The sequence below is a fragment of the Juglans regia genome, chromosome 10 (assembly GCF_001411555.2).
Source record: "Juglans regia cultivar Chandler chromosome 10, Walnut 2.0, whole genome shotgun sequence".
In the NCBI taxonomy this organism is placed as follows: Eukaryota; Viridiplantae; Streptophyta; class Magnoliopsida; order Fagales; family Juglandaceae; genus Juglans; species Juglans regia.
In genome coordinates this window covers 12,130,080-12,143,363 of record NC_049910.1, presented here as the reverse complement: position 1 = coordinate 12,143,363, position 13,284 = coordinate 12,130,080, and the positions used below count along the sequence as shown (strand labels likewise).

Genomic DNA, 13,284 nt, shown 5'->3' with positions numbered 1-13,284 from the left:
TTATAGGTACTATTGATTATAAGTGGCAAGCTGAATAACTCTATTAATAATGTTGCATTCGATCTAGTGCAGCGCCTAGCATGCAAGAGTCGATCATCGAGATCAGTAATTGATTATGAAGAAATATTAATTGTACGTGCGGCAATAATTCATGTAGTAATGGTGGGAAACATATATAAATGGAAACAAAAAGCGTCAAAGTTTGGATCGAATTCAAGGATCTGATCACTTACGGAAAATTAGACAAGAATCACATGAATATCACATCCATCGATCTGTGCGTGGTACTGGCCATTGATCCTTTTCATCCTCCACTAATTATCATTATCTCTCAAATTACCATACAAGGAAAATGATAAACACACAACTCTTTTCGTAACATTACTTAATGTCCGGCTTAATTTTACGTTTATGCAACAATGTTTAAAATGAAATGTATTTTTATAAAATAACTTATAAAAATATCATCATTTTTTAAAAATATCTTTATTTTAAAACATGATTGTGTCAAGAGTTATAAATTAAAGAATTGTATGTGTATCATTATATATTCATCATATATTAATATAGAGGCTTCAAAACTTCAAATTAAATAATTTTTTTTGTTGGATGGGGTCGGGTTTCGAATTCCATACCTCTATTTTTAAAGAATGATAATTATACCAACCAGCCACATGTTCAATTGAAGTAGTTTAATTAACTGGCTTCAAATTATATATATGCACCGCATTTCCGTCTCTTTTCCCGAGAGACAGTCGGTGGCGTGGTAAAATGTTGCCAAAATAAACACAGGTTTGAAAGTGATGTAAAATATAGTGCAGAGGGCGGACCAGGGAAAGTCAGTGCCAACGTATAATCCAAGCTGGATTTCTCTGGTGGTTAGATGAGAAAAGTAAACGCTTCCACACGCCTCTGCCGTACAAACCAGAAACTTCCATTGACCCAATACCATCCATGCATTTTATTATTAATCTCAACTTTATCGTGCATGAATATTAATATTATTATTGTAATGAATTTTGATCTCTCACTTCTCAAGTAGTTTATGTTCTCTTTAAAGTTACTAGCCATGATGAATTTAAACCTTTTCATATTTGTAGCTACGAAACTGATCATGTTTGTAATTTATAAGTTCATCATCATAATTACTTTTCATCAAAAGATTTCTAGAAATCTTTTGAAAAATATACAGATGCCGCCATGCTCCTCTCGCACATATTTTTTATTTTTTACCTAATGATTAAAAAAATATTATCTAAAAATATTGTGAATTTTTTTTCCTTTTTTAAAAAAATCTAAAAGTGTTAAAAAAATAATGTGAAAAAAAAAAACAAAAAGTGTAAAAAAAATAGATAAAAAAATTAGAAAATGATCGGGATCCCTAGCATTACCCAATTCTTTTTAGAGTTCCATCAATGATATTATATCTTTTCTCCCGGTTACTCTAAATACAATTAATTAATAACTAACACATGGAGAATAAGTTTTTATTAATTAGTACAGTTTACATTTTCAATATGATTTTCTTACCTCTTGATCTAGAGAATAAGACTGAGATATTTTAGAGTTTTTGTTCTAATTTTAAGGCTAAAGAAAGAGATCTTGATAGGCGCATGCATACTCTAATCTTCATCGATAAATGTTATAAAACTCACTTCATGTAAAATTTAAAATCGTCTTTGTCGAGATCATTAATGTTCTAAGGGTCGCCTTTTATATATATTAGAAGTTTTAAATAATTTGACAAACCTGCAGATTGCCTGATTTGTAAACAAGGGCAATATATATATATATATATATGCAAGATCAGGTCTGTATTCATGAAATTGGAATGGAGAAAGTGGGTCAAGATCGATGATCGGTACAGCTGAGACAAACTAATATATATATATTGTAATTTAGGTTATAAAATTCAAAGTAGGGAGTAATTAAAAAGGAGAATTCGAAAAGGTATGATCTTAACCATTTTCCCACCACAGAAGTTAATAAATCATACTCTTTTAACTTACTATGCGACACAATCATTCAGGAGAAGATTTTGGAGGCATTTTCATGAGAAGGAAAATGAAGGCTCCAATTTATTATTTAATTGATTAGTTGGCTGAGTAGTAGTACCACTGAGATATATATATATATATATATATATATATATAGCAAATGATCAGACAGTTTTTCTAATTCCACGTACGAGCATTGTGTTTAATTCTTGAGAATATTGTTACAACTCCACGTGTACTTTTGTCTATATATATACAAATGATCTCATGTAGTAATTAATTAATGGGTTGATGACGACGATCGATGTTGTACAACGATCGATGCACATGAATTTGACTAATTAATGCTAACCACACGAGTAGTACCCTAATTAATTGTTACCAATTTCTTCAAGGCCAATCGAGTGCATGCGTCGGCATGTATCGAACCTTTGACTTCTTTCATTATGTCCAAAATACCCCCATGTCATCTCCTACGTGTTAGGCACCGATTTTTTTTTTTTTTTAATATAGGCAAACATAGTTGATTATGGATCGAGGTAGACATTTAATTTAATTTTCCCACTGCGAAAGTTACGAGGAAAGAACAAGAAAATGGGATTAGAAAAAGGAAAATGCGGCAAGATTTGCCGTCCGTTTGATCATGATCAGACGATGTCAAATTAAGCTATTATATATGGCGGCCTGCCAACATTCAAAACAAAGTAAGATAAACGTATTTATTATATATGAGAAGACTTGAGGAGGCCATTACGTATACCTACCTTGCATTTTCACGTCTCTAGCTCTCTAATATTCTTCAAACAACATCATGAATTACCGGTTTCAGTGCCTCTGCCTTCTGGTTGCTCTTCTCGGCCTTGTGTTTACTCCAATAAGGCTGATTTACGGCATTCGGGTGAGCAGCGTTTCCGGCCCACCTTCCACGGCAACCGCTCAAGTACGTGTTTTTCATCCAAAGGTTGACACTCCCTTCGCAAGCCATGCCAGAGACTTCCAGTCTGAGATGAGAAGGGTGCCTTCTGGTTCCAACCCATTACACAACAAGCGACGATAGTACTACTTTTTTGGGAGGGGGAAGAAGATCAAACCCATGAATCAGATCACAATATATCTTGCTTTTATTACATCTTTTATTATTTAATTTGTATCACAATATATATATATAATTTAAGTGTCTAGAATACCTAGCTATAAGTTTGGTCGGTAGAGATGTTGTATAGATCATGGTAAAGAAGAAGAATAATATCAGGCTAGCTGTTAATCTGCCTCTTTGCTGCGAGACGGTTCATGATATATATTTGTGCAATAATAAATGTTAGAAGTATCGTAGCCCATAGGATTGATTCATTGCGTTGTTCAGTGAACTCTATACACAGGAATGAGCTTCATGCATGATTAGAAACATTATTTGCTTTTAATCCAGCATTCTTCTGATCAAAGCCTAGCTAGCTAGCTAGCTAGAAGTCATGGATTGTTTTTCCTGGTTGGCTTAATTACTTGCAATATGTTTTGATTATCTACGAAATTACACCCAAAGAAGATCACATTTTTCTTCTATAATCAGATGACCCAATTGGGTGTATGTCTCTGACAGTGACACTGATGATCAGTAATTACTAATTTTTACAACAATCGAGCATCATAGTTCCCGCACATGATCTAGGATGATAGGCCCCCGCTCGCCCGGCCTCAGTTTGAATGATGAATGCATGGTGTAAATTCCCATTGTTTTTCATACAACTACCATGCAATTAAGGAAACCCATTTTTTGTGGACATAAAAGAAATATATGCTAGTCCTAATCAAGGGTTCAGTATATATGCAGTACTTCCTCCAATAGAATATAACTAGGTGTGCATCAGCAATCATGGAAAAATACAGTAGTAGGTAAGGACTAAGGTAACCACAGAGCCTTTTATATAATTCTCTGTTGTTGTGCTACTACTCCCATATTTGATGTACTTTTGAAGCCATCAGCAAAAAAAATTACCTTTTCCAAAGTACTAGAGATCAGATTATGTGCCAAAGGTATAATGAGAGCATGAAAGCGGGAAACTAGCTAAGCAAGCTGTGTAATTGGTTGTGATGAGGACGAGGATGCGGTTGGTCCAACCTGTGTTGGTGCACATACTGCATGGTTGGTTACATGAGTGCCCCCATGACCTGCCTTTATGCTTGCGCGTGTCATATTTGAGCCTAAGGCTTGTCGATCAAATCAGCACTCCGTGGCTGAAAAAATAAGTAAGTAAACATTTAATTAAGTTAATTATTTAAATAAAGAATCACTCGGAAACCCCGGCCCCCAAAAGAACTATGGTAGCGCAAGGGAACTCGATCGATCGGGTTGCCTGGGGCATAAGCGGTTGACCAGATCATATAATATGTCAAACAAGCCAGCCTTATTTTGATTGCAGGCTTATAATATTGTTGTGAGTAATGTCAACATTCTAATTCTTATCATCTTGTCATTATCTCATGATGTGATATTATATGATTAGAGACTATTTATCATATTTTATTTGTGAACCTATCATCTAATGCCACATTGTGAGATGATGGGAATTGAGATGATGAATAGATTTTTTCTATTGTTGTGCAATGACAAACAAATAAAAACAACAATTACACGACACTAAATTTATATGGTTCGGTAACGTGTCTACGTTCACAAATCTACAAGGGATCTTATTTCATAAGAGATTACAACCACACAGTGAGTTACAAGAGCACACTCTACTCACACAATCTTAACTATCTCTCTCTCTCTCTCTCTCTCTAGGGCTTTTTCTCTCTCATAATACGCTCTCACTTTGCCTCTTTTTGTTCTCTCTAAAATCACACAATCAATCTTAGCTCGAGTGGTCTATCGAGTGTTGTTCGAGCGAACACTAAGATTAGTGCTTCGCTCGAGTCTACTGTAGCGCGCACCTCAAGCGAACTCATGGGTTGAGCTTCGCTCGAGTACACCTCGAGAGAACTCATAGATTGAGCTTCGCTCAAGCGACAGTAGAACGAACTCTCTGTTTGTGCCTTTTCTGCTCACAAACCAAGCTCCACATCCAACCCGACAAATATGTCAAAGAAATGGCACCTGGAAAGATAGGAAGATAATAAAGAAAGGCCTGTCACGAAAAGATCAGCATATGGCTGCATTTGCAAGGCTTGTAGTGGGGAGAAAAGGGGCAAATAATGCAAATACTTGTGCGAATGGGTTTTGTATAACGGATGAGTGCCGAATCTGAATTTTGATTCTACTCTTTATCCTTATATGTAGGACAACCATTGATCGATCTGCATGACTTCTCTTTTATTAATCTGAATCCATTTGAGGTAATTTAGATTTGCAGTTCACAACCTTGCTTTGGGAGATCCTGTTGTGATAGATGTCCAAAATAAGCAATCTTACCCATCCAGCCCCTGCTTGTGTTTGTGGGTAAAAATTGCCTTTTCAATTTGTTTATATCACTAAAGCCAAATAATGAGTAAATTGGTCAGCACAGTGAAGGGGCATTTGAGTTGTCATCAGACAACAATACAAAAATTTGTAAAAACGAGTACTGGGTGGAAGGAAGTGTTACAATATCTTTAATCAATTTTCATTGACTAGCCACCCTTCAAGATCTATTTAGCACAAGCTTGGTAGTACAATGAATTCCATGGCGGTTCACATATTCTTCAAAAACTACCATCCTATCCAATTAGACATGTCTGCTGCTGCATGTCCTTTCTTACTATCTCTGTCTCAGTCATCTTTGAGCGACTCCTTACAGCTTGTAATCTAAACCGGCTCCATATTTCCAAGCCTCAAGACGCCGCTTCCACTCATAACTCATCTTAGATGGAAGTGAGCTGAGCAATGGCCTAGCAAAATATTTAACTAGTAAGAATCGTGGAGAAACAGATAAAATGAATGTGAACACGAGTCTTAAGGTTGGGGGATAGCACTATAATTCTTAAGGCTTGTGCTTTGATTAACTGAGAGTGAAAACATGAGTGTGGAGAAACAATTACCTTATGACAGGGTCAGCAAAGGTTGAGAGAAACGTGTAGCAACCCAGCATAAAAAAATGTCCAGACCAGTCAAGAAGCACAGGGACACCAACCTAAAAAATGATAAATTTATTTGACAATATCTGAATTTCGGGTGACAGCTATTTTGTGCATATTCATCAAGGAGCTATAAGGATTTTACACGGTATCTACTAAATTTATGTCAATTTACGCATCACCATCAAAAGAGTCAACATGTGTGCCCTACAATTCAATATGCATTTCAGGACTATTTGAAAACATGCTACAGTACTGCCAGTCCTATGCCTGGATGAAGACAGGTCATATACCAGGCCAGCTATGGAAGAGATTTGCCAAATTCTGCTTTTATATCTCTCTCTGCTTTGTCATTGCTAATATCAATTAAAAGGGGGATGATGTTTTCTTAAGATGATATGGAATCTACACCCTAATCAAAAAAAGCTTTTCCTATTTTCATCATATGCAATAGGAGTATCTGCCGTTATAAAATGAAATAAGTGGGAGATGTGTCTATACAAATAGTATGCCAAGATGTTGCGCTGTGATGTAAGTAACAGACACACACAAGTTGGAGAGTTGAAAATAAATTTGAAAGGGAACTAACTTATTAATTACCTGCTTGAATATTGATGGGAGAAGTTGAGGTTTACTTAACATGACTAGGCCTAATGTCTTGGCAAGAGGCACAAATTGTACGACATCCTGTCACAATATAGTGTTTCAGAAGAAGAGAAATTATTTTATAATTCCTAATTTGAACAAATAAGTAATTATACTGAATGAGATGGCAATCAGAAAGTGCTGTAAAGATAAAATAGGAAAATAACCTGCAGAAACGGTCTTAGAACTGGATCACCTAACCTCTAAAGATGAGAGAGCCAAAAAATTATTAGAGAACAGAGTGAGAAGATAACGATGGAGAAATTGAAAAATTCTATTGTTTTCTTATATAGAAACAGAAGCCTACCTGCATACTCTGAAAATTGACATGAAGGAGTTCATTAATAAAACCTGGTGGGACATTAGATTGGTGCTTCGCCGACATTGCTCTTTGGAACAACCATGAAGCACTTAAGTTGGGCTGCAGTACATATGTTTTAATTAAGATTTCAGATGACCATAACAGAAGCAGCATAACCACGTAGAAGATAGAAAGCACCAAGTCACCCACCATATATGGATTAAGCAGTGACAAGTTGTAAGGGTCAAGAAAATCTCCATTGATTGCTTCGCATATTCCTATGTTTGCAGGGAAGAAGAATATTAGTAAATCTCACCCTTAAAATAACATTTATTACACATTATCAATACTTGATGTATAGACACATAATAAATGATTGCATCTCATTTACCCCCAGTTCCAACTCCATTATTTAGGTTCCGACCATGACAAATACAGCATAGTCATAACACAGGAACTGTGGCCAATGCAATAAAACCCATATGTCATGAAAAACCCACTGAAACGATTTCACTTCAGTGTGGGAGCTGCACATTGACCCTAGAACCTTGTAAATAGGCAAAATAATATGCAGCTAAAATTATACATAAAGTATACCAGTCGACAGTCTCTTAAGGTGCCTAGTCAAGCTTCCAAAACCACCAAATGACACAGGTGATTGTATGCCACTGGCATCACCAAACTGCAGAGAATGATTGTGTGACACTTGTATTCGATTGGTATAAGAGCATAATATATTGGGGTTTTAGAAGTTTATAACATACATCACCTGTAAAACACGATCAAAAGCTGCTGGCAGTGGGCTGTCCAGTCGATTCATCACCATCAATGATGAAAATGTGTCATATATGATGAAATTGTCAGAGTAGATAATAGAAGTATGAGAATATTTGTCATATTCATGAATATAAGATAAAGACAATATAAAAGAGTATGGACTGGTGAATCTAAAATAATCAAGTAATCAAGAGCGTCAGTGAAAAACACAAGCCTCAAATTACATAATTATCACCAGATGAGAGGCTGCATATCATTAATAATTCAGAAAGAGATAGGCCTTACATCTATTTCCATCCATTCATCTTGATTCAGAATTTGAAAATTAACAACTCTGTTACAAGATTGTTCACAATTGCTATCTGTTAACCGTTATATGAAACCCCAAAAATCAAAGCTAATTCTTGCTGCCAAAATATATACAATCAGATATACCACAAAGTTACTAAGCTATCAGGGGAATATGTCTTAGTGCTACAAATCAGTTACACATTATGAGCCTAAAACATGGATTTCAATGTTTCACTATGACTCTGAGAGTTTAGACCGCAATACAACCAAAACAAAGACAACATCTGTTTCACCTAACATAGTTTATGATCGTGTTCACCTCCCATTCCATAGATTACAATCAATACTTCATTTTTGAACTTCTTTACATATGAAAAACTGACGCATTTTCTAAAGAGTTTTGACATAAGACTTTCATGGATATCATATAATACTTTTAACAGCATTGAGGTAAACCTTATGAAAATTTGCGCAATTCCTGTACCTGTCACGATATGTAGGGAACACCCCATATATAACTCTCAGTATCTCCAGTTCCTCAAGAGAGACTCCCTACAAAGTACGCATTAAAATTTTATGGTTAAACTGATGCAAGGCATCAAAGAAAGGAAAGGTAGTATACAAGCTACTGACTGTATTGGGTATATTTTTGGGGAACTTGAAACTTATTAAGGGAATCAAGACGAAATTATGAGGGAGGAGAGAACAAGTGGGAAGTATAATTCTGGGAGAAAAAGAATTTCCTGAGAACAGGTGGTAAACAAGGTTAAAACAAAACCAGGGCCATCACTTTCATTTGCAATTTGCAATACGCGTGTTTAGAAAATGCATAAAAGAACTCTCTCTTTATGTCTCCAATATGCGTAGACTGAAAAGCAGTCACTCCATTCATCATACAAGCATGTGCATGCATGCAAGTGCGCATGGCATGCGCATTTCCCTCATTTTGAAAATTCTATAATGGTTGTGGACATATTGAGTAAATGATGATCTTATAGGGCATCAATCAGCTTGCATAGTGTAAATAGCAGGACCTTGAGCTACAATTCAAAAACTAGTGAAACTTGACCAGAACAACCAATAGCCAAACAACCAAGCATGTGTAAGGATCAGCCAGAGATTTGGCGTAAACTAAATAACAAAAGGAGGCTGAGCTAGTTTGATTTATAAGACGCAGTTAACTTAAGATGAGAAAAAACAAAAAGATTCAATACCTATTGGGATACAGAGGAAGCATGATATTTAAGATTATTGCCTACAGATCAGAAATATAACCTGATAATTTGGCAATAGAGCCCAGTATTCTTCTAATAGTTCTTCCAATTTCGGGGATCCTGGTTGAGGATCAACATATGTGAACATATAAGTAGTACGATCCGTAGGACCTGAGCCAGCAGGGAATGCCTGAGGAACATTCAGAGAAAGCTTGATGCTAAAATCCCAAAAAAAAAAAGTTGACACTAAGGATATATTAGAAAGAATTACCTCCCAAAAATATTGAGCATCTGAGGTTCCAACCTTCTTCACTGATGAACTGCTGTATATGACATCACTTGTAGAGTTATCCTTAAACCCACGAGCACAGGATCCAACAACAAGGCAGACACCATCTGGTTTCCTCTGGCATCTTATCTGTAAATCACAACTCATTACAGCAAGTAGAAGTTCAAGCCAGACTGTGGCATGCATCAACGACTTAATTTGATAATAATGTTAATGACACCAGATTTTAAAGTGAATTGGATATCGGATTCCAATATGCAAGGATTGTAAAAAAATCAAGGGAGATTTTGTTAAAAAGGCCACATAGCCATTAGGTTGACTAGGATAAATCAGGGTCAGCAATATAGTTGACCTCTCACAATCTTTTAAGCAAAAGGGAATAGCTACTAACACAACAAATGTGCAAACACACACCTAGAAAGTATACTTGCTTCATATACATGCATAGGTGAAGATAATTATTAATGTAGGTCAATATATGCTTGAAGATTGAAGAATAATATAGCATATATGCACAACAATCATGAATGAGAAGAGAAACCAGACCTGTTTTACCACAGGGGAAAAGTTCCCCATTGCATCAATGATGAGACGAGATGACAAAATGTTTCCTTCAGCAAGTTGCAAGACCTACAGAGAAAGGTGGCAGTAATATTTATGTAATCTAAATGTTCATGGACTGAGATTATTGTTTATATCCAAATTCAATTTCCATTTCTATTCAGGGGATTTTAACACTTTAAACTAGCAAAAGTCAAACAACATCGTAATTGGCCTTCTTTACTAATTTTAAAACCAGGATCCATCAAACTACCTTTTGATCTCCAAACTATCCCCCCCAACGCTAATTTATTATTTCTAGTCTTCCCAATCTTCCATGTAGACATCCTCATCTCATAACATTAAAGTTCTGAATTGAATCATGTTTCTGCTTACCAACATGTCATGTTGTGTGGTGTGGTGTGGGTTCTCATAGCAGCTTATTATTGTGACAAAATGTTAATTAGACTCATCAGATTTAGAAGATGATCTAAAAGAAGCACTTTGCAACTGTCAGAAACCTTACTGCTGCATCCTCATATATGCAAATGTTAGAGACACTGTAACCTTCAAAGATGACTCCACCAAGGGAAATAAAACGTTTCTTCACAATCTCTATAAGCTTTGCGGGCCTGTAATTATAGAAACTGAAAAATCAATATGATGGGAATGAAAAGTTTCTTCAAAATCTCTATAAGCTTTGCAGGCCTGTTATGATAGAAACTGAAAATAAGTATGACAAATGAGTATCGGAAACAAGGCCCTCTTCTCTTTTCTTAAAACTACCAATTTCCTTAATCAGTGGAATTGTGTAATTCAAAATCTAGAATATTATGAACAATAATTCAAAATCTAGCATTCCCCTTTCCTTTTTAAAAACAACGAACGGTGAAACAAAATGTAAAAAAGGGAAACAAGATAAACTCACGAGACACCAAGATTAAGAATGTCTTCAACCCAGATCTCACCTTTCCCTTCAAATCCACATCTGTTCTGTACATTCATGAACACCAAAAGAAAGGTGTAAACAATTAGGATAGCATCAGGAGCAAAGCGATGACACAGGAGAGAGTTGGCAGTGGACAGTATTTGGCATGTTCAGATTGCTATAAGAACTTCCAGCCCGGTGAAAACACTTTAGGAAAGTGTGTTTGGTGGCACAGGTCAACAGACTTTTGGAATAATTTTTCGGTTACAAAAATCCTGTTTTGCTAAAACCGTGAAGGTCCTCCTTGGATCATAACTCAAGGAGAGTCCAACATTTAAGATGTCCCTACATTGAAAGTTAAATTTTCAAAAAATTGAAATTCTTTTTAATACTTAATGCTTTACATAATGAATCACTTCCATTTTGCACTATGACAACTGAGTCTGGATATAAATATTTATAGAACTGTGTTATACATAACATATACATTTTTTTAAGCAGGAATTTGATTCTGTTGAGCCACATCATCCATTCTTATATTAAATGTCCACAAATTCGGTAACTTAAATTTAAAGTAATTTGAAAGTTTGTGTCGATGTATATTATGCAATTTGGAATTTTAATAATTTGAGATACTTCTACTTCTTTCCTATATGAGCATTTTCTTCTTTTCATTATATTTAATTTATTGCATTATAAAATTTGAAGAAGAGCGCATTTCCATGACTTCACAATCAGTCACACATTGAGCAGTTGCACGATTAGTTTCTTTAATGCTGCAGTGCTGCCTAGGTGAAAGTTTTTTGCCTTACTGACCATTCAAAAAGCATTTGCAACTTTTTTTCAGGACTAATGTATCCACGTCTGAATTTTTTTGTATGGTGTCAAATTTTAGAATTATTATGACAAGATCAATGATTCTAGAATAGGCTGCAACAAAAATTGCAGACTATGGTCACTGTTCTAAGACCTCCTATAGTATGCATATGAACTATGTTGAAAGTATCTGAATATGTCCCGTGACGACATGCCAACTATAGAAGTAGGTGAAGTTCTATCAAATCAAATGCTTCGCATCAAGCCACTAAGTAGATGAAGTTCACCTGAGGAACATCTAGTCAACAAAGTTCATACAAAGGTGAAGAATTCACAGTAAAGACAATCGTTGACGCCAATTGCAGAATTTACAGGGACCAAGGTTAAGTGGACTTCATATTCACCATTTTGGGAATTTCAAAAACTTACAGGATTAAATTTCACAGCAGTTGCTTCTTCAATATCATCCTCTACGAGAATTCCAATTTCAACAAGCTCAAGGAGCTCTTTCCTCGAGATATTCCATTCTTGTTCCCTCTGAATCAACATCAAATTATATAATCTACTTCACTTGCAACAACTGATCATTTAAAAATAATTATTTGACATCAATCATCTTTATGAAGGATTCCACGGTTCAGTATTTACCCCTTTTAGTATATTTCTTTCCACAATGCCTACTCGAAGACCTTTGAAACTCAAGGCTGTTGCAATGAAGATTCCCAAAGTACCTCCACAAACTACCACATCAAATGTATCTACTGCATTTTCATCCACATCAGAATGGCTGAAGGTACCGCGACTTCTAGAAACTACTTGCTGGGGTTCTTGAACAACTGCAAAATGCACACGTGAAAATTACGTAAATTTCAGACAATTGACTGCAAGTTAGAGAAACTCGTAGTGTGAAAAGGGGTAGAAAACCTATGATAATTGAAATAAACTCAAACCTGTTTGAGCAGAGCATATACTAGACCAAAGCTGGTCCAATCTCTTCAAGGCATTATATGAGTATGCTCCACCGGCACCACCAACTTCACCACTCACTGAAATACTCTCCATTATTCTCTGCATAAATCAAAACACACACACTCTATTAAATTGTCATACAATTAAATTGGACCATTACCTCACAACAAAAACCGAAACAAAATATTCCTGCGGCAACAAGGATTGTCTGAGAAATTTCAGAAAGGGGTACCTGGGTTCTGGAGGGAATAGATTGTGCTCTCAAACTCAGGTTTCTTAAAGCTGTCTTGCCTCGTCTTCGAACCAATGGACTCACTTGGGGGTACTGCGAGAACCCATTAATGGGTTGACGCTGAAGCAACATCACGAGTTCTAAAAAGTACTGAACAAAGAAAATTCCTCTCCTTCTCTCACCTCTCCCACAGTTCCCCTCACTCTCTCTCAGTTTATCATTTGAAGCTCAAAGA

The 13,284-nt window shown here is 35.8% G+C and overlaps 1 protein-coding gene across 1 annotated transcript; it reads right to left on the bottom strand.

Annotated features, from left to right (window-relative positions):
• Positions 1 to 5,364: 5,364 nt before the first annotated feature.
• LOC109011644 lies at positions 5,365 to 13,284 on the bottom strand. The gene is made up of 18 exons (XM_018992931.2): positions 13,050 to 13,284; positions 12,799 to 12,916; positions 12,497 to 12,684; positions 12,278 to 12,385; positions 11,033 to 11,097; positions 10,631 to 10,736; positions 10,111 to 10,194; positions 9,547 to 9,693; positions 9,337 to 9,465; positions 8,546 to 8,613; positions 7,763 to 7,796; positions 7,591 to 7,675; positions 7,204 to 7,271; positions 7,000 to 7,113; positions 6,860 to 6,895; positions 6,648 to 6,734; positions 6,012 to 6,103; positions 5,365 to 5,861 (listed from the first exon to the last, which is right to left on the bottom strand). The coding sequence occupies exons 1-18, from the start codon at positions 13,179 to 13,181 to the stop codon at positions 5,765 to 5,767; spliced, it is 1,758 nt and encodes a 585-aa protein (XP_018848476.2). The 5' UTR covers positions 13,182 to 13,284; the 3' UTR covers positions 5,365 to 5,764.